Consider the following 23,197-nt stretch of genomic DNA (forward strand, 5'->3'; position numbering starts at 1 on the left):
AGTAGAGACATATAATTAATTTCTCCTCCACGTGATAATCAAATAACAAAATGATCCTATTTCTCTTGAAACATGTACTACTATTATTGATCTTAATGTGTTTTAACGACGCATTTATATTAATTCAAATTCCACTCTTAAACAAAATCATTAATGAAATGATTTTCAAATCATTCGATGCCATGATATCGATCAGCCTTCTCAAACAGAGTTGTGCCAGAAAAGAGGAAGCAAGTATGTTTCAACTATGAAAAAAACCTAATTTAATTTAAATTTTGTTAATTCATATTTTTAAAGAAGTTTGTGGACTTAATGTAAGTAGGAACCTTTAATTCCCCTCCCCATGTGATAATCAAATAAACAAAATGATTAATATATTTATCTTGAAATATGAATTCGTAATCGCAATGTCTTTTACTGATAAATTTATATAAATGCAAATGCCTCTCTTAAACATAAAAATTAATGAAATGGCTCTCAAATCATTCGATGCCATTAAATCAATCATCCTTCGCCAAAATGAATATGCCAATAAGTATGAAGCAAGTAAGTTTTAATTATAAAAAGCCTAATTTAATTTAAACTTTGTAAATTCATATTTTTAAAGAAGTTTTTGGGCTTAATGTAAATAGGAACCTTTAATTCCCCTCCCCATGTGATAATCAAATAAACAAAATGATTAATATATTTATCTTGAAATATGAATTCGTAACCGTAATGTGTTTTACTGATAAATTTATATAAATGCAAATGCCTCTCTTAAACATAATCATTAATGAAATGGCTCTCAAATCATTCGATGCCATTAAATCAATCATCCTTCGCAAAAGTGAATATGCCGGAAAGGATGAAGCAAGTATGTTTTAATTATAAAAAGCAAAATTTAACTTAAATATCTTTAATTCCTATTTTTAAAGAATTTTTTCAGCTTAATGTAAATAGGAACCGTTAATTAATTTCTTCTCCACGTGATAGTCAAATAGACAAAATGATTCTTCTATTTCGCCTGAAAGCATGTAGTACTATCATAGACCTTAATGTGTTTTAACGACACATTTATATTAATTCAAATTCCACTCTTAAGCAAAATCATTAATGAAACGACTCTCAAATCATTCGATGCCACGGAATCAATCATCCTTCGCAAGAGCGAATGTGCCAGGAAAGATGAGGCAATAGAGAGAGAGAGAACAGAGATTTTCTGGCGCGGCACCATTAAAGAATGCCGGAGGCAGAGCCAAGTGATTACAGTTATCCTCCAGTCTCCCTGACAAATCGCCATCGATAAAAAGGATGCAGACAAGCTGTTGGATAGGCAGGAAAAGGCACTCATAGCTTTATTCCTGCTCTTTCCAGCCTCCCCACCGTCTCCATGACGACGAAGGAGGAGCCATTTTGTTTCCTTCCCGCCCATTGGTCAATGATGTTCACGCCTCTTTTCGCCTCGTTATCATGCCTTCGGAAGAGCTTTCTGCATTCAGTCAAAACAGTGATTCCGGAGAGGCAGGTAAAATTGCAGCGTTCAAACGAGTTCATAAACGTGATAAGATATCTTTTGCTTGTTTGGCGGAGCCATTCAACAATTGCTTGATTAATTTGAATCATCAACCAACCATTATTATCCTATTATTATATAATAGGATCATTCAAAGCCGATTCCGTTTTTGTTTATTAACAAAATACAATCGGAAGAACAATATTTTGATCCATCCTGGATGCTGACAGATATTTGCCGATCTATTCTGTTGTCTATATTTACAGTTGTGAAAAATAATGCAGCTTTGTTCACCTAGCGAAACCAATAACGGAATTCCATCGGATACTTTGATTGAACATCAAAGAAACCGTTGTTCCCCTCCTGTAGTTATAACCATGTCTTCAAGGTACCAAAACGGCTCTAGGTCGCCTTCGAAAAGCCCAGAGACAGTCCCAGTCAAACCAACTACAAAATCACCGAAAACATTTTCCTTCTCTGTGGACTCTTTGCTTTCTGATGACAGTGGCCGAAGGTCTTCGACAAGTCCCGAACAAAAACTTGATACCAAGACACTGAATGGCAACGCTGAAAGACTTGAACAAAACAGTATCTGCATGAAGCAGTTCAGTATGGACAGAATACTGGATCAGGAACTGAAAATGATACCTAGAGTTCCAACTACTTTTATAACTCCTACGTCGGTTTCGAAATCCGGACTCATGCACCCTCCAGAAACGAACTTAGCGTGGAATCCTCCTCTCACGACTGTGCCCTGGTTTCAAGTATCAAGGTCCATGTCCCCTGTTCATAGTAAGTGAAATTTTTATAATTTAATTCAGATTTTTAAAATCATGTTATGTTAGATCAGAGATTCTTAAATTATGAATCCTGATTTTAATTGAGATCTTAAAGTCATGATGTAACAAATCAAACATTTTTAAATATCAAATCGCGATCCCAATTGAGATATTAAAGTCATGATGTAACAAATCAAACATTTTTAAATATCAAATCGCGATCCTAATTGAGATATTCAAGTCATAATGTAACAAATCAAACATTTTTAAATATCAAATCGCGATTCTAAGTGAGATATTAAAGTCATGATGTAACAAATCACATATTTTTAAATATCAAATCGCGATTCTAATTGAGATATTAAAGTCATGATGTAACAAATCAAACATTTTTAAATATCAAATCGCGATCTCAATTGAGGGTAGTCCTAAAATCCTAATCCAATAGATTCGAGGTTCTTAAATTGGAATTCGCGATTTCAATTGCAGGTATATAAAAGAATATATGAAGTCAACAAAAATATGTCAAAACATTTTTTTTTTTTTTTCAAATTCATCCAAATTCGATGGCAAAACTTATTTAAGACAATCTACTTAATAGAGAAAAATTCTTTAAATTTGACTAAAAAGTTACTTTTAATTGAACTTCACTTAATCTTTGAAAAGATAGTTTTTGCATTTTCCAATGTTTTGCATTGCAGTAAAATTTTTCCGATATATATATATATATAAAGCATTAAATATCTTTATATATATATATATAATCGCAAAGATTTTTTTTCTAAAAGAAATAAAGAATCGCTACAGAAATTTAAAAAAAGTCTAAGAAGTTATATAATAAATGGAGTATTTGTTGTATTACAATACATTTGTAGTATTGCAATATATGTGTACTAACAAACTTTGTGTAATGTTAACTTATTCAGAAATAATGCAATCTACCATTCTTAAGAAGCAAAGCGGGCGAGGGATAATCAATTTTCACAATTCCCTCGCCATTCCAGCATTTCCGGGTCTTTACTAATGTTATTGTATACATGAAAGTTAAATCCACTTATGGCAGAAGTTTATGCTTAAAGAATTGCCTTTATCCGTATGAAGATTTTCAGTGCTTGTTTTATTACATGTTTTAGAAATCAGTAAAAAGATATGTTAAGATATTTAATACAATTATCAATTTTATTTTAATTGCATGAAGACAAATTTTTGATTGCATAAGTCTTTTAAATTCGTGCTTTTCATATATAATTCATGTGTCTGTTTTTGTTAACAATTAAAATTTTCCTTTTCAATATTCAGATTTATAACTTGTTGCGGTAGTTGTTTGCATATGTTTGATACTAATGAAATCAAAGCGACTTTTGTAAACTGCATCAAGTTTTATAACTATTGTATTATATTTATAACTGCCATGATCGCGAGTTCTTATAAAAAGAGTTTTGATGTAAATATTAAAAATACTTTGGCAGAAAGCAGCTACACATTCGCAAATGTTAGTTGAAGTAAATTTTGTGATGTGCATCGGTTTTTAAAGAGGAGTAAAATTTGCACTTGAGTTTGTTGCAGTGGTGGTAAAATGAGAAATGAATGATGTTTGATTTAATGAAAATAAATTGTGAAATATATGTATGTTACGGTCAATGATAATAACCGGTTATTATTAATACTAACCGGTTTGGTTATTATTAATAACGACCGGTTAGTATTAATAATAACAGATTATTTACATTGACCGTAATATATGTATACACATATTTGTTTAATAAATGTTAGAATACAAAATTTTTCATTGTGTTTTTGAAATATCAATCGTAATTAATTATATTTATGAAAGCTTAAAAAATACAGTTATAAAGAGTTTAGTATTCACATTATACTTTGTTTGTATGCTCAAAGAAGTTTCAAGAACTATTCATCTTTTGATTATTATTGAGATCGTTAGTTATATTGAAACTATTCATATTATGATCATTATAACTTATTGAATTGTTTTCTTGCTTCAATATGAACTTGAAGTACATTTAAGAACTGGAATTGTATAGATATAGCCCAAACGACTTGCATAACAAAGCGGTAAATAACATGTAATGATTATAGGTGGTTGTATATTAACTTAATCTTTTTAGGTTTAAAATGCAATAATATAGCGATGTGCTGTGAATATGTTAAATTATATTAATATTTAAATCTTTATCTTTATGGTAAAGATAAAAAAAATTATAGCTTTTTTAAATTCTATTTCTGAGATTAGTTTGTTTTTAAATTAAAAAAAAAAAATAGCAGTAGCATGCTGGTTCTAGGTTATCGCAACATTTTAAATTTACCAACAGTATACTTATCTGTGCCAAAATCAATTCAACAAAGAATAACGTAAATAATCAAAGTTTTACATATGATTTTAAAACAAACGTTTTTAAATGTAATGCATATTATAAAACCGTTTACATTTCGCCCTTGTTAGTCACGTTCTTCCAGTATAGATTTTAAGATTTATAAACATTACTGAAATGTGAAACCAAATTATGTTATCACCATTGGATTAAAAATCGCTTAAGATGCCCCTGAAGAAATAGATTTTGGTTAAGAAACTGACAAATATTTTCTCTCTCTTCATGTCAACGAAAGACGATGTCTCTAGTTCCTATCAATAGCCCCTTGCATTACAAATTCATTAACAATTAATGTAGTAAGGAATGTGAAATTCATTAACAATCAATTTTTTTTCTCATTAATCCTCAATCCTCGTACACTGTTGAAAATTATTAGAACAACATCTGTACCACTTATAAGAAAAGATTCAACAACTGAGATCTTGGTGATCACTTGGTGACTTACTGTAACTTCGGATGAATACTAATGTTTTTTACATTAATTATATACGCAGCAACGAAATTCTTTATAATTCTGCAAGCCTTAACTTGCCAACACCAAACATTCCTCATCCTCTTTAATTAAATCAGATCAATGTGTGCAAAACCATTAGAATAAGGAGTATTTAATAGAAGGAACTTAACTATCGGACTTGTGACACAACTTGAAGAACCCTTGATTTCTTTTTACGACTACCTCTTTCACTATATAGTTACCCATCTGTAGGCTTCCGGGGGAGGGGGGGGGGGAAATTGATGGGTTTTTAAGTTCTCCTTTCACCAACATTCCCCCATTTTCCTTTTCATCTGCCTCACCCTCCCTAAAAGTATTCATCAATGTATCCAGACACCTTTTCCGACTAGCGACATTGTGACGGATTTATAAGGAACTGGTTTGAAGTGTATAAAAGTGTATTCGTCTGTTGGGCTTTTAAATGTTTCTCAATTTTAACGCGTCGATTTACAAGCCCCGTATTGAAGGGGGCAACAATCACGCGTTTCTGGGACTTGTTTGTCAGCGTATTAATAAGCCGATAAATAGCTCATTGAAGTGTCATGCAATTTTAAATATCCTTTTTATATTAGGTTTGTGGACATAAAGGTATTTTTAATCTTTGACTTCTTAGTTTCAGTTTGACAGTTTGAATTATTATTTGTTAGTACTAAAAAAAATCTTCATGCCTAATTAATGGCTCCTAATTTAATTGGATCCATTAATCATTGGACATTATTCATTTGTATCTATAACATGGGGCCGCCTTGGTCCCATTAAACCGTTTCCAATTTGAATTAACCCTTTAAAAGGCCATTTTTTTTCTAGTCATATTATATTAAAATATTTTTAGGCTTGAAATTAGAATAAGAAAGAGATTCATTTAGCTTATTGGATAAATTTAATTTGATTAATTAATTTGTTTCATTAATAATTAAGTAACAAATCAAGACACATCATTTTGTGTGAGATAAAGAACTGAAGCATCTAAGTTTCTGTCTTTCTAAAAAAAATTGGCAGAACTTACGCTAACCTACATAAATTCATACAAAGATTGATAAATGTGGTGGGAAGCATACTCCCCACGGCCCTAGAAAGGGTTAAAGACAAGTCTCTCCAGTTATGCCAAATGATATCATTGAACCAGAAGGGGTTAAACGTCTTGAATTCCTTTATCTTTATTTTCCTTTAGCCCTATTCTGCGATTATCATTCTTACTTTGCCTATTTAATTTATCTTAAATTGCTGCGCTCTTCTTCTTCTTTCTCTTTATTTTTTTTTTTCGATAATCCAAAGGTTGATTTCCTTTACCAACTCCAAAAGCTATTCTGGTGCTTTTCATTTTGTATTCAACATATCGAATCACGACAATATCTCTAGCATGTCAAATTTCGAACTAAAAGGAGTGAAGCTATGTAGCGAGTACATTTGAGCATAGAATGTATCGCCTAATTTGGCAGTATAAGAGAAGAAGGGTTCGACTTGGCATAGGAGGAACCTTAAGTCAGGCGTTTTGCGCTTAATATATCAGAAAATAAGAATGTTTCTCAGATTACCAAGATCATCAGTTCAGGGAAAGATTCCAATAATGCTGTTATTAAAAATAAGTACATCTACTTTATGAATCGTAAACATGGTAATCAGAGGCCCAACTTTCTTCTGGTTGGTTCAATGTACCAATTTCAGGGATATGAAAATTATTAGTTAAGCATATGTCTGAATTGGGGAATTTTAAGTATTTTCCACCCATGAACAATTTTCTTCTGTTGAAGAAAATTTTCTCCGTAATATTTTCACCTAATATCTTTTATGAAAGAATTTAACGTCAGCAAATTAAATATGAATAAAAAAAATAATAAAAATATTTATTGTGTTATTAATTTGGGATGAATTAATTTTATTTCAGTTCTTATATGTGCGAGATCGATGCATTGAAGTTTGGTGAGTGAAATGGTTGCGTCGATGCTGGCCTTGCACAAAACTTTCTTGCCTTGAATGTTACTCAAAATTTCGAGGTCTTTTTACATTATTCAGGGCAATTCATGCAAAAATGTTTATAATTCTTTAATAGCAAATGGATGGATTGCAATTCAAAATTAATTTTTATACGACTTTTAATTCTTAATATCTACTATTAATATTTTGTTGTAATAACCAATTTTTTTTTTAAATAGCGTAACATAATTTTTTATGTATGTTATCAATAAAAGCGTAAAATATGTCAGTTAAAATAATACAAGTAACCATAAATAATTGTAATATTTTATGATTCATTTGAATATTAAATAAAATAACGGCACTTATGGGGAAAAATAAACATAACGTTAAATAATTGATTAGTTCTTATTCTATTTAACCCTTTAGCTCTGAATATAGTTAAATTCTAATTAGACAAGTCTGTATAAAGTAAGACGAAAGTTTCCATTGGTATATTTAAATTCTGATCCATAGTGTCCCTACATCATATGGATTATTGCTACTCATATTTAAATTTAAATCAAATATATTATAATTTGGTATTAAAATTGCACATGATCCATAAACGTCAAGTATTCTGTGAACTCTTTGCTGTTTATTACGCTCGAAATACTTTAATTAAATAAGACAGCATATTCAGAAAACGGAATTTGTCATCTATGAAATAATAAAAAATAAGCAAAACTGTTGAGGAGTTGAGCGTATTCTTGTGATTTCTGTTTTCAAAATGGATATTATAACGCAATTATGATAGATTGCTTAGTCTAAAATATGATCGAATTCGATGCACAAATTGGACTGCGTAGGAAGGGGTTTATTTTTCTAATTAACTCTTGACTAGGATAATCACTAAATGATAACCAATCAGTAATCTGTAAAAAAGTTATAATTAAAGAATATTTTAATTAGAGAGTTACATTTGATTGTCTTGATATCATATTGAATTCCGCATCAGTTGGAAAAAAAAATAATAATAAAGGAAGGAAAGGTAAGTTTGAACCTTTTGTAAACGTAGAATAAAATGATAAACTTAGTTTCAAGGGAAATTTAAAAAATTGTAAAAGTTTTCATTTTACAATATATCAATTATTGATTTATAGACTAATTATTTCCTATAGTATTCCGTACAATGATTAGTTTACACAACATGAAACTATTATCTTATGAAATAACTAAATTATGTACTTTAACAATCACAAATGAGAACAATACTTCTATAGCTTACAATGAAGTACATTTCAAAAAGATGAAACCGATATATTTTTCAATTTTACAATATAATAACTTTTTCTAATAATTGATACAGCAGCGAAAAGCGTAAACAAAACACAAAATAAATTTCGATATTACTTACCCGTCACTCCTACTTTTCTTCCCAGACAAATTGGATCGGAATCAAATTTACAAGAAATGTGCGTTTTTTAAAACCATTAACATCTTCAAACTTGCGTGTAAGTATTAATTTTGAATTTTCTCTCTAGTTGGATAAATATTTGAATACTTCATTATTTTATCATATTATACAAACTATCTCATTTGCAAGACATAAAGGCTTAATGCCATAAAGCTTCATCATTAATTTTCAATATAAGATAAAGTGTAAACTGAGTTTACTCTTTTGTTCTAAAAATCAATAATTCATTTACTACTCAGTGGATTCTCGTATAACACGTTCAATAACATGAATTCATATAACGTGTCGAAAACATTGACTGATCATTATACGGCGCAATAAACTACCCCTTATTATGTTCAAAACAAATTTAACATTTTGATAGTTTTTGATTTTGTTTATTATAAAAGCAAGATTAAATATTTGAAGCGTTTATATATAAAGAGTGCAGTCGATATTTGATTTAAAAAAAGTTTGTAACTTATTCTTTGTTACCAATTATATTTTTGTTTGAATTTGCATTCTTCTGATATTGTATGTCTTCCTTTTTATTGTGACTAACGTCATCTTCCGAGTTATTTGAAAGTTTACTTACTTATTTAGTACTTTCTATAAAGATGCAAGTAATAGCATACAAATACGGATAGCATACATATAGATATGTTATTTATTGTATAAGGCTAACAAGTGAATAATATTAAAGAAGCCGTATTTAACGTCATGAGATATAACTTCAGATACAATCGAGTTTCTAAACTGAAAACACGATTGCTTCACGATAATTTGTTCTCAATAAGCGATTGGATTTCATGAACCAAGAATTCATACGAGTGTGGAGCATGTTAAATTCATCGAGGGCCAAATATTCTTCACTGGTATCGTTTGGAAGTTTGGATGAAAAAAGATGAGAGCGAAGTTCGTTCTTATAATCTGTCTGAGTAAAAAATTACGAGATTCGTACTGAATAGTCCTCTTGTAGATTCAAAATGGGGTGTTACTATAACTTCATTAACTGATCTATTTATTTGTTAGGAAATATTTTATCAAAGTTTTTAAAAAGTTATCGAATTCCCACAATGAAATTTAAAATATATAAATTCATATTTATAGTTTCATTCTGTAGATCGGATAAAGAAATTTGAGAATTAATGAAAACTGATAAAAGTTTCATTATTTTAATGATATTATATTTGGGATAATATAATGATTTTGAATTTTAATTCGATATCATCTGCCTTCAAAGTTTGGACATTTAGCATTAAAATATTTCGTGACTTTTTCGGCTTAGAAATAAATAGGAAAATTCATTAATTCATGATAATTAAATCTAATATCATTTAAAAACGATCATTCAGAAAATTTTAATCCCTTTACTGCTGTACCCGTACATCTTACGTAATTCCTATTTTTTTTTCCTTCTCCTTTTAAACTTATAAATTAAAATTAAATCATTCAAAATATTATAATTAGATTAAAACATTTACTAATAACTCTATAAAGATCTCAAAAATTTTATGGGTTCCTTATTTGAACCGGAGGACAGCAGATTCCTGAAATAAAAGGTATGATTTAATGAACTGGTAAAAAAGGGATTTAAGAGGGTAATGGAATCTTTTAAATAAACCAATAGCTTCTAAGCCCCCCCCCCCCCTTTCTTGTCTCAGAATATTCAGTATTTGTACTGTGATGCTTTTCATGACTCCCGGCATTTTTTATTGCTACTATATTTGACGTCGCTACTTACGTATAACTTTAAAAGCTTTGATTGTACCAAAAGAAATACACTGAACCACTATAAATAATCGGGCAGAACAAATGAGTCATTTAAGAACCAGAAGGAGTTTAATTTATTCTAAACACTTTTTTTCTCTTTTTTTATATGCATTTTTTAAATATTTCAATGTACAAATTTTCTCTCAGCACTCGCTCGTAACTTGTACTCGTTAACTTTGAATCCAAAAAAATGTTTTCAAAAAGTTTAATCCTTTAAGTCATTGTTGATCGAAATTTGATGTATTTCAAGCCATCGTCAGTTTAAAGACAAATAAGTCATTGTAGCTATTAGATGTATTTATGTAAGTTTCGCATATACTCCTAAACGATTGAGTCAATTAAATTCAATTTTGTATACTTATTATATAATAAGAGAACAAATACTGTCAAGTTTTCAAATAACAAAAAATAATTAAATATTCAGTTAATTACAAATTAATGAAGTTTTCTTTTTTTTACACTTTGATTAAAAAAATTGTGGTACAGTTGTTCACTTTTTTTTATTTTAATTCGTCTCTTGGCAACACTTTTAGTGATCTCAGTAATTTGTCCCTGCTTAAAACTAGGCTTCAGTCAATCGCACAAACGAAAGCTTCAGCATTTATGAACAAAATTTACAACAGTAATATGAAAAAATATAGAAAAAAAATAGCTATCAGGGGTTTTTAAAAATCATTTGCTTCAATTAATAATCTGATTTTAATTAAAAGCAGATTTGGGACAATAAAAGGACTTAACATAAATATAAGGACTTAACATACAAAAATAATGTTTGTGTTAAAAATATTTCACATGAAAGGATTTTAATCCGTAGCAAAACCAAATGGATCAACTATTGAGCATGAAAGTCATTGAGTTAACTCGTGAGCAGACAGCAATGTTTGGGCTAAGTTCCGAGATAACTCGTAAAAGCCTCTCGTGTATTAATCGAACAACATAAATGAATTTGGCAATTCTTTTTTTTAAATCTGAGATCAGAAATCAATTGAATGGAGATAGGAATAATTATCTCATTTGGCCTGAACTAATTGTTTAATTTTAATCTTTCATTTTACCTTTTCAGACAAGCGATCGTTCATTTGATCAAACTCTGATGACTCAATACGTCCTGGCATTAACAGATGATTCCAATTTCAATTAAAAGGATCACATCATCGATTATGTCCCTAAATCGATTCCTCGGCCATCCAAACTATTTGCATACAACTCAGTCCCCGTAACAAAAGCAAAAGAAGTCCTCTTCCAATTTCTATTAAAAGTCGCGTGGGCATTTATTTCGGTCCATGAGTCAGTTGTAGCAAATGTAATTTGTCACGGAAATCGGAAATGCGAGGCGTTAGTCGGGAATCACGCGAAAGGCGACAAGAACCCTAATAGACTTGATTAGGGAGAATCACGCGAGAGCACTCTTGATGGCTTCATTTCAAACTTTTATTCTCGGCTCGAGTGTTATGTTTTTCATTTTCTTCTGTTCAAGCATATGTTACAGTCGAAACGAGTTGGGGTTGGTTGTCTTTACATTCCTCATTACTAGATAAGTTTCGAAAAAAAAAAAAAAATAAAAGTCGTTATTCAAGTCAAGTCAAGCGTTTGAGTGACAACAGAACCCACGCCTTAGCATTTAGAGACAATGTGTTTTAATTGTTATTTAACAATCGCAATATTAATTAACATTTTTCAATAATTTTTAAAGAGTAATTAAATAAAAAAGAATAGCAGATTAACTATTTTTGCTTGTATATTTGCTATCTATGTTGTATTAAGTTTTACTACAGAAAGGTTTTTTTGTACACAATTTTTAAACTTTTTGTGTTTCATATTTGTATTTCGATTTTATTATCAATTTCTCTGAAGTGTTCTAAAATTTTTATAGTTGTGTGTTTTTGATGATATTTTTAAAAATAATTATTTTTAACAAATTTTACAGTTAGTCGGTTGAATTTGGTAATGAATTTATAAAGAAAAAGATAAACATGGAAATACAGTAAAATTTGATAAAAAAGCAATGAAAATAAATTTTTAAAACAAACATTTCTTTTTATATTCCATTTTTATTCAAAAAAAAAAAGTATGGAAATCAAAGCAAAATCATAGAAGACATTGAAATCATCTGTTTTTGAATTTTTTTCCAAGCGTTTTTTAATGTTTTTTTTTTTGCATATCAAAATCCCATTTTACATTCTCTTCTCATTAAAAGTACTTATGACGCATATTGTTCTCGTCTTTATTTTTAATAAAATATTTTTCTAGTTTTAACCCTTAATCATCTTGCTTGTGTGCCATACAATCATTGGATTATCACTTAACAGACTTATATGCTGAAATTAATCAGTGAAAGATTCTATAACACGGTATAAAAATTACATATAAATCACAAAAATGAACAAATCTATAGATTCTAACTGAATTCGTAAGACAAGACATATCCGTTTTGGAAATATCATCTAATTAAAGAAAAAAGCTTTAAGAAAAAGAAAAAAGGATCAATGGTTCTTAGTCATAAATATGTAATATCTATAGATATTGCATGAATTTTAATTTTTAATCTAATTATTTTAATTTAATAAACATGATTTTTAAGTACATTCATATTTTAAGATTGCCATACCTTGCTTTCAAAGTTAAGTGGCAGCAGGTATTTGTGAAATTCCAGTACTCCTAATTTCATTAAATTTAGACTCCAAATTTAATCTTTTTTGATTTTTTTAGGCGAATGAACAATGAATTGTTTCCTCTTTTACTCCTTTTATCTTTCTGGCACAGTAAATCCCAGAGAAACACTATTAAACTACCCAAATCAATTTTTTTACCTTCTCGTATACGAAGTATATTCATCATAAAAAATTATTTGATATATTGACAAATCTCCTCGTTTCCTACATCCTCGAATCCGAAAAACACATAACTTAAAAAACAACAACTTTGAGCTGAATTGATGAAATTTTGCATGTAGTTTCTATCTAAATTTGGACGAAATTCATTTGCAGGAAGTCTGTCTGTCCGGTTGCCTAAATATAATAACCAAATGTAAAGAGCTAGACAAATATAATTTGGTACCCAAATTTAGCATCTAAATCACAGATTCTTATCAAATTGTGAGCCAAATCCGCCAATGGCGTTGATCTTCTGCCAGTTGATACTTTCGCATGCGCGTAAACTCATTAACCTAAAAAACTCAATGATTTGAATGAATGAAATTTGGTATGTGATCTTGTGGCTAAAACTATACCTTTATTGCGAATTTTACTTTCAACCTAATGAGGGAAAAATACATGTAAATACATATCAAAAAATACTTATCCGAATTTCGGGTACTTGCGTATTAACCGCATGTCATAGATAAATCACCCCCTCCAAAAAAATAACAGCGTTAAAGATCACTCGATAGATTCACTAAAAATGTAGCACACACCAACGAATAATATTTCGTAACTATATTTGCGAATGCCATGCAAGGTGCTCATGGCCTTACCCATAGTTCATATTTTTATATGAATCTTTTCTTATTACTAGATGGTATCCGAGAAATTTTTGAGGGCGCTTCTCCCGCTGATTATTTGCATTGTCCATGATACATTTCCATTCATATTCTTAATAAATATGTGAATAATTTTCAATTCAGCCGTTGAGTTAATTTCTTAGAAACAATACGGCGGAAAAAATACGACATGATTTAGATTCGTTTAGTTGCATTGGTTTAGTTCGTTTAGTTGCCCAAACAGCGTTACGATGACTGCTTTGTTTTTAAGCAGTACTTCGTAATTTTGAATCCAGTCAAAAAAAATGTTTTACTATCGGCATATTAATATGTATTTACTGTCGGAAAGAAATTGGGTTTCTAACCTGGAATTTTCAGCTTTAAGAGTTACCAAATTTTATAGAAACAATTATATCCCAACATAGAACGCTGCTTGGAAGCTGCGTTATTGAGTCATAAAATTACATAAGATTTTCTCTGCTTTTAAAAGATGAAAAATATCCATTTCTTTAAAAATGTAACAAAAAATATTCTTAATTAAAAAATTATCAGAGAAATTACTCTAATTTTTCAGTTTTCTTAGAAAAGAAAAGAAAAATGGTTTATTCTAAGCTTCTAATTACTTCTGAAATTAAAAGTAAAAGTTTATTTAATTTTTTTAAATATTTTTTATTTATATCTTTTATTATGCGAAATATGGCAAAACATTTCGTTATGAAAAGCTAATTGAAACAGGAAAAAAGCATTTAGAATATATTTACAACTTTTTCTGTGTCTTTTATTTTGCATTTCAAAGATAATTCGCATTTGACTTTAAATTACTTTACCTTTCTAAGCGCAATAATGATGAGCAAATAACTTACTGTCCATTTTCTGAGTAATAATGACAATTTATTGCGGACCATTTTCATTTTCGAGAATAATTAGTTTATGGCCGATGACATTATGGGCAATTAACCCTCTTCCTAAGTATACATTGCATGAAAGCTAAATAGTCTCAGCTTTTTTTAATTAGCAATAAAGAAACCCACACTTTATTTCCTGGAGAATTAGGCTTACGATATATTTCTTAATTGAGCTTGGATTGGATGAATCATAATTTTTGCAGTTCTGGAAATTGCTTTCATTGAAGGATATTAAAAAAAAAGATGTCATTTACTTGATACATAGCTTTCTGTTTTTCTATCATGTTTAATTTTAATGTTTAATTTAATTTAAACTTTATGATTATTCTAAAACGGATATGCTTATGTAAAATTTACGAAATCAGAAAAAGTTGAAATCTGCGAGCTAAAATTTTCTGTACGAAACGCTAACTCAATAGTAATAAATCAATGATGACAAAATATTTTTGAATAACTAATTTTGCGTTTCAAAGTTATAGAAATGAAAAATTTTATTTATTTATCAGCCGCCTTTAGCAATCCGCCACTATCATTAAAATTTTTTTTAAAAAAAATTTAAATTAATAAATGTTAATCTTTTGTGCTTAGCTTGAAATTTATAGTTTCTCCAGAAAAATTTGTATAATTCGCATATATATCGAAATTATTTATTTTAGAAGCCTTACACGTGTTCTATCATCTTATTCAAAACCTGAAATGATATTTCAACTCACCCAAGCAGAGAAAATTGGAATTGCAGATTTTGAATTCTCTAGTCTTAAGTCAATTGTTATTAGTTGTATAAGACTCATTCCGCAACTTTGAACCAATCTCAATCCATTGCACGTGAGGTTTTAATTATTTTTTATAGTATTCTTATCTATAGTGGAAACTCTGAGGTGCAAGTTGTTTTACAAATTACACAAGTTCCTGTTACAATTACTTCATCTTGCATCTTAACGACTGAATTAAGATAAGATTTCATACTTACACCATTATTGCACTTTTCCACGACTCACATTTTTATACTTTTAGACATATGGATTTTATAGACATTCGATATTTCGATTTTGTTATAATTGACACAAATATTTTAATTTCATGAGTGTGGCGTAGCTTAACCAATGATGGCTTTTGTGACATAAAACACAAAGAAGCAAACTAAGATGAAATTTCTTCCCTTTGTATTATAGACATAGAAGGCAAGGATTCACTAATGTTTTGTTAGCTGCAAAAAGTTGTCAAATTGTTAAATATCGGATATGAAAGTTACGGGCATGAGTCTGCAACATTTGGTTTGAACGCGTCGTTAGATTGCAGTAGCAAATTTTGTAAAAATGTAGCAATATAGCTTTACTTTCTTCAGAACTTAATGACTTTCTTATTAAAATATTTACATCTGAAAATATGCATTTGGGTAAAAGTTCCTCATTATTTAATTTCTATTATCTAATAATCATATTTAATTGTGACTTACATGGTAGCTAAAATATTTTCTACTAGACATGTCCAGAATTTGAATTTTGTATATTTTGTAGAATAAAGATATGTGGTGATCTGACTCCAGATCAGAAGGTTGCGTGTTCAAACACGTCCGGGTCACCAATGTGGATATTATCCATAATATTCAATTTAATAACTAGTATAAAAAATAACTTTTTATTTAAAGGAAACATTAAGAAGAAGTTTTCGTTAGTTAAAGGAAAATTATATATTATATAGTCGACTAGTGCATCACATGATTAATTCGCTTGACATCTTCATGAAAGGAGGATCGCCACATTTATTATTATAGATTTATAATAACTGATTAGGGTATTTAATTACCTTATTTAAATTGTTGCTTATCTTTCCTTAATTAGGAAGTAATTTGAATACAATCCCTAACAGTTGGTCTCTAAACTGGAGCAAAACTCGATTTAAATAGGGACTGCAAATGAAAATTAAGTAGCTCATCTATCTTATTCTAATGGTAGCCACCTGTTTTCTATGCTTCTGTTCCGAGACGTAGGGATTCGGAAGAAGCATTTCAGTCAAGAATTCTCGCAGCAAGACATCTTAACCGCAGGGCCCGAGTCTTTGTAAAGCTACACCCTGCCATAAATCAAACTTCCTTTCAAGATATTTGTCACTTTGGACTCCTCGCCCCAGCAATGGTCATTTGTTACCCGATACCTTGGGAAAATGGACAGGTTTTTCTGTGAACAACTGATTGCATCCATTGACTAAACTGAATGCTCCATTTTTTGCCAAGCCTGTGAACCTGAACTGACAGCTTAATTAAATTTGGGATAGGAGAGAAAGCAATAAAGGCAGAAAATTAATGAGGCTACTAGCATAGAATAAATGAGAAAATAATCTATTTGTCTTATCTTAATCGCAGTAATGCTTTTACAGACGCAAGAATCAAAGAACTCGATTCCTGGAATTTTTTTTTCAGCGAATATGAGTTGCTAGATTTACTTTTCTAGTGTAGTAGCAATGTCTGAACACTTTTTAATTGGGGGTATCCCTATAATATTTTGAATATATAATATCTTTATTTGTTTATGTTGACTTATGACAGGTTAAAAATATTTTCGATTCCTAGTGTTGTAGATTTTTGCATAGAAATATGTAATAATTTATTATACAATTATGTTCTTCACTTGAGATCGTTTTTTGATTGCAAAAATATTCTGCGACTCCATTTATAGAACAAATATTCAATCTTTTATACCTTTAGTGATAAACTATAAGAAATGTAGTTTACAATATTTTACAAAATTTTTAAAAATGCTTTAAACAAAAAATATACTAAATTAGGGATTCATTTTGAAGATTGTATAAAAGCAAGTACTGCTATTGCCTTCGTGATCCCAAAATTCATGTTCGCAATTCTATTTAATGAAAATACATATAATACAGTGTTATATATTTCTTTATAAACTTGTACTAATTTAATAACATGACTGCTATTCTAGATTGCGCAGACTATGTTTGGTATCTTAGATTTCTTTTTGTTTAATTTCTTTAAGTTTCTTCAACATTTAAATAATCAAAAGGAAACTAGAAATATCTTATGACATTTCTCATGTTTCATCGTTTTGATTAATTCAAATAAATATACGAAATATAGCTAGCATTTTTCTATATATAAATATGTTGCAATAATGAAAGGGCAGCTTTCAAATGAGATTAAATTCAATCCGTAGACCTTTGTTTTTACAGTTGTTCAGCAAAATACAGTTTATTCTGCAAATGTACGGATAAGAAATTTCTTGTTGAAAAAACAAAGAATTTATTTCTGGCTGCGTTACTGAATATCAAATTGGTTTTAACAATCACGTCTGAATTAAAAAAAAAAAAATATTGTTACAGTAAAGAGTGCAGTAATTTTATTAATTATCTTGTTTTGAATAAACCATGAAGATTCTTGAATGACTTAGTGCCTTAATGCATGCGATTTTCTGGTCTTTAGATGTCTTCTGTTGCTGAGTGGGCATTAATGGCGCCTTGGGCAAGATATATTATTTCTTCCCTCTTCATGCTTGGCTTTACAAAGTGACATAAACTATATTTATAATATATATGATTAAAAAAGACACATTTTTGTGGGTGTCATAGTGACCAAAGTGACATTTGGTCTCTGTGACATCCCATTTTGTTTTAATTGTATTGCTTTTTATTATTGTGAAGTAATTTTTACTTTTGCTCTACACAACTTTTTTATTTTATCGTATACGTAGTATAGAGAAAGAAGAGTAATCTTCAAAATATTCGAATTCGGGATTTTGATGATGGAGGCTTTGAGCTAGATGTTTCAAATTTGATATATGGTCTTCACACCAAATTTGTCGATTTCTATCAAATTTGGAGTAAAATCTATTTTAGTGGTTCGTCTGTCCGGCTGTTCGAATTTAACATAACTACGAAACGAAGAGAGCTAGATTCGGAACACAGATTTAACATCCATAGGGTAGATACCTGTCAAATTTTGAGTCAAGTTCAAGAAAGAGTTGACTGCCGATCAGTCTGTACTTTTAGATACATATAAATGCAATGACTTAAATATAATACATTTTGGTATGGAATCTTGAGATCACAAGTGCAGTTTTGTGTCAAATTTTTGTTTCATTCGATTGTGAAAAACATGTCTGAAGCACAAATTCGATTTTCGGATACTATTAACGTATGCCAAGGATTAATTGTGAAATAACTCATCAAGGATGTCATGTTAAATTCACGCCATACTTAATATTTTGTAACTAATTTTACTCCAATGCCATGGAAGGCGTTCTCTGGCGTGACAAATTTATCAGAGAATGCGAGAAAGTTTTTAGGAGACCATTATCGCTGTTTTAAGATCGTTTAATTTTTATCATTCATAGAATTTGCAGTGGTTCAGCATGCCCCATGTTGGACCAAGTGTTAAAAAAACTATATCATATTAACTACTATCAATTCGGAATTTGCATCCTTCTGGAAACCTGCATCCTTTAGCGGGTAGCGCTGCTACAGAATTAATTCCATTAAATAGCGATTGAAAATGGAAAGCTTGTTTATAAAGACAGAAAAGTCCCCTCAGGTTATAGAATGAACGGAATTTGGGAACGGAACGGAGAATCTTCTGATTGATCGCCTTTTTTTTTATTCCGGAAAAATTTTCATGCTTAAGGTGTAAAACAACTTTGTCCCCACTTCTTTTTCTATCGGTTTTCTGGTTAGCTATTTATAAGCTTTTGAAAAAGTAGAGAACGTCATTGAAAAGGATGCAGAAATACTTCGTTGGACACTTGCAGTGATACAGTACACCGCTTTAGGCAAGAGGGGAAGTCTTTGAAAAGGTTAGGAGACCAGACGCAATAAAACTGCTCCATTCATCTTCTTTAATTGGTTTTGGGACCCGGTCCGACTTACCCCCCTCTGCCTAAACTACTCCAACAGTAGTCTTACCCCCTACAGAACTAAACATTCCTGTTCTGTTTACAAGTCAATTGGAACGTTAGGGAAAGAAGCATATTTATTGGCGTCTGCTTCATTGTGACTTAATTGGGTCTGCTTTTAAAAACTACATTTGTAATAGGATACCTTACTGTCTGGGCGAGTTTGTTTTGTAAAGTGACAGCTTGTGTCTACTATCAGGGAAGATCTTTTTGACTAATTAGAAGAAGTCAGACGTGTCTTGTACTGGGATTACCATACCAAAATATGATCTCGGAAGAGATGATGTTATCTTTGTGCCTTTTTTTTATTTAGCAGCAGAAAAAATAATCCAAAGCTGATAAAATATAATTCATTGGTGAGCTGAAGAAAAATGTATCGATTTTTTTTTACTGCCAACAGTGAAATTACAGGTGTATATTCACGTGGATTAAAATTTCGTATTTTTCTGTTTTACATTCTAAAAAGATTTTTTAATGAGAAATGGGGGGGTATTATATTTTTTGTTTTGACGGAAAATTTATAGCTTTAAAAAAGGCTTTTGCATACGTGTTCATTAAAAGTGAATTTCATTTTTTTTTCTCAAAAATACCTATTTATGTTTTGTTTACGCTTTTCATTTGAAATTAAAAGATTGTTTTATTTTCTTTCAGAGCATGGAGAACTACCCAAACTACCTCCAATGAAATGCCAACTCAGAAAACACAAAAGCAACCGCAAACCTAGGACACCTTTCACCACACAGCAACTGCTGTCTTTGGAAAGAAAATTCAGAGCAAAACAGTACCTCTCCATTGCTGAGCGGGCTGAATTCTCTTCGTCACTGAACCTCACAGAGACCCAAGTTAAAATCTGGTTCCAAAATCGGAGAGCAAAAGAAAAACGATTGAAAGAGGCCGAAATTGAGAAAATAAGAATGGCAGCAAGACCCATGCTCCCAGCTTTCCCATTTGGCGCCCATGGATTCATTGCCGGAATTCCTCCACCAGCTCATATAGGAACAAATGGAATTCCTGTATCCAGGGCTTTTATGTCGCCGATAATGTCTCCTTACCCTTTTTATACGTCATCGTCATCTGGACATACGTCCTCTCCTATTGCGACAGCATGTCCTCAGTGATAAACATTCTTAAAGACAATTCTTTAAAAGACTCAACGCAGAAAAATCTAAAAATGTATCGAAAACATAGGTATAAGGTTTGTCATATTTCCGTTCGACTGGAAATTCGCCTTGGAAGTTTGGAAAAAAAGCTTTGCTTTTCAGATTGTAAATTGTATGTTGATGAAGCAGAATTTATCTGTTTTGATAATTATACCTTAAATGTTTTTCTGCAGCTTTGCATTTTTTTCTGGCACTCAGGATTGTTGATTTTAAACTGCTTTGTCATGTATAGTTTAGTTTTTATCATTTTAATTCACTATTTTTTTAATTACTACAGAAAAGTTTACAATTCCATTGATGTATTGCTCTGTGATAATTTGATGCTATTTGATCGCCAAATTAAAAAAAAAAAATGATTTTAGTAAATAAAGGGCATTTTTTATTGCAAAAATTCTAGTCAAAACTTTTTTCAGTCATAAAACTAATCCCGAGGCAAATTTTTATATTTCATTGAGCATCTTTCGTTTTATTAAATAAATAAAAAATGTTATAAAGGCATTTTAATCGCTCTGGGTTAGTACGTTTATTATAAACTGATTGCACATAAATATTTTTCAAAATTCAAATTGATATGTTTTTTTTAAAAAAAAAGGATTTTTTCCTTTTTTTTAATGCAAAGAAATTATATGTGTAATATGTTCAAAACACTAAGACTCATATATTCGTTATTTTTTTATAATTTAAACTCTTATAATAATTATATTAAATAAGTTTAAATTTTTCTACTTACTTCATAATGCAGTACAATTCTTACATAACAAATTTTGTTATATTGTCATTAAACAAGAGCTTCTTTTGTGTTAAACCAAATTTGAATTCAAGTGCCAAATTTATGTTAATATTTATTTATTATCTGTAAAAAAGTTGGCAAAACAATGCCGTGAAGAAGCCTAGGAATCCAAAGATTATTAACTAACCCGTTTGACATTTTCATTTTCAGATTCAAACTAATTGTGTCAATTGTCTCGATTCATGTTATGCTCTTTTGAATTTAAGCGATTTAGTTCTTAAAGTGACAAACATGAATTTCCTATCAGTTAAACAAATTAAAATAAATATAATTTTGAATAATTTAAGAATTTTGTGTGTTAAATTTTTATAATCACTAATTATATAAATTAGTTATAATTTTGTGTTTATTTTTGTAATATGTTTTTAGAAAAAATTCTTTTATTAAAAGTTACTTTTTATTTAAAAAATATTTTTGAAATACCCTGATACAGAGAATACATATTTTAGAAACGAATTAAAACTGATAATTATTTGTTTCATTGAAGGGAAATAATTAAAGAATGAATAAAGGAGATTCTGAAAATGATTTTTATAAGTTTTTTTTTTAAACAAATTATTATTGTTATTTTTGTTATTTGAAAGATATTTGTATATTCAGTAGAAATTATTTGTTCCACTTGTAAGTGATATTATCTTACTAATGTAATGTCCACTTGTAAGTGACTAAGTGATATTATCTCGCATATGAATGTTATGTTTGGTTTTTCAAACATTGGACACTAAGACTCATTGAACAACCAAAATGTTGAAATTAGAATTATTTAGTTCAATTTTATGTGTAACAATTAAAGTTTTGAGAGAAACTGAATATAACTTCGTAGGTTAAATTTCCAGGTGGATTATGAATTACAAAAGGAATGTGCTGAAAAGTTATCGTCAGATAAATAAATAACAGTTTGAAAAGATACCTATGAAGAAATTTTCCAGTTCCTGAACACGAACCGAACTTATAATCTAATAGATAATTGTAGTATAACAGCCTATATTGTATATAGCTTTCATGTGATATATGTAAAAAAATATTCTGTGTTTTTCTCTTTTTTTCACTATACATCTGTAAACGTATGAATATTACAAAAATACCTCAAAATTGCATGTGATAAAAATTTTAATTCTAAATACTGTTTCACAATATTTTATATTTTATTTTCAACTTTCTAATGTCATGGACTTGTCACTGATTTTCATAGGAAAAAGGAAAGTTTTCTGCAGATTAAACTGCCATTCATTAACACGTTGACTTTGACTTCCGCGCTGAATTTCTTGCAATGTAATTTATATGGGGTCACTGGTGACCTAATCTATGGCAGTCAAGGTGTTAAAGATATACGAATTAAGGCCTGTCTAAAGAAGTTGCAGTGTCCAAGTGATAAGATATTGGTTACAGATGCCTTTAACTTCGAAACCTGATTTCACTAAAGATCTGTTGTGAGTATGAGCTCGGTGCAAGTTAATCTGAGGTCTGTATCAAGCGTTCTCCTTTTGATATAGCCGTGAATTTGGGAAAGAGGATGCCAGCTGACATGTCGTCCTAGTTACCTGACGTTTTCAAAATTATGAGGCTTGCTCCAAAATAGCTCTCGTGTTGCTTCGAAAATGGCTATGTAAAGTCAAAATAATGTATCAATATAGGGATTATATTAAGGGGTCTTAGAACTTAACTTCTTAAGGAAAGAATG

General features: G+C 29.9%; 1 protein-coding gene across 1 annotated transcript; it reads left to right on the top strand.

Annotated features, from left to right (window-relative positions):
* Positions 1-1,502: 1,502 nt before the first annotated feature.
* On the top strand, positions 1,503-21,138 carry LOC129981557 (homeobox protein MSH-C-like). The gene is made up of 2 exons (XM_056092438.1): positions 1,503-2,287; positions 20,218-21,138. Exons 1-2 carry the CDS (start codon positions 1,774-1,776, stop codon positions 20,682-20,684), a joined length of 981 nt encoding a protein of 326 aa, XP_055948413.1. The 5' UTR covers positions 1,503-1,773; the 3' UTR covers positions 20,685-21,138.
* The last annotated feature ends 2,059 nt before the right edge of the window (positions 21,139-23,197 follow it).

Source organism: Argiope bruennichi, chromosome 8 (assembly GCF_947563725.1).
Source record: "Argiope bruennichi chromosome 8, qqArgBrue1.1, whole genome shotgun sequence".
NCBI lineage: Eukaryota > Metazoa > Arthropoda > Arachnida > Araneae > Araneidae > Argiope > Argiope bruennichi.

Coding starts and splice junctions, on each gene's coding strand:
- LOC129981557 (XM_056092438.1), top strand. CDS start 1,774: ATGCAGCTTTGTTCACCTAGCGAAACCAATAACGGAATTCCATCGGAT. Junction 2,288..20,217: donor GTCCATGTCCCCTGTTCATA/GTAAGTGAAATT, acceptor ATTTTCTTTCAG/AGCATGGAGAACTACCCAAA.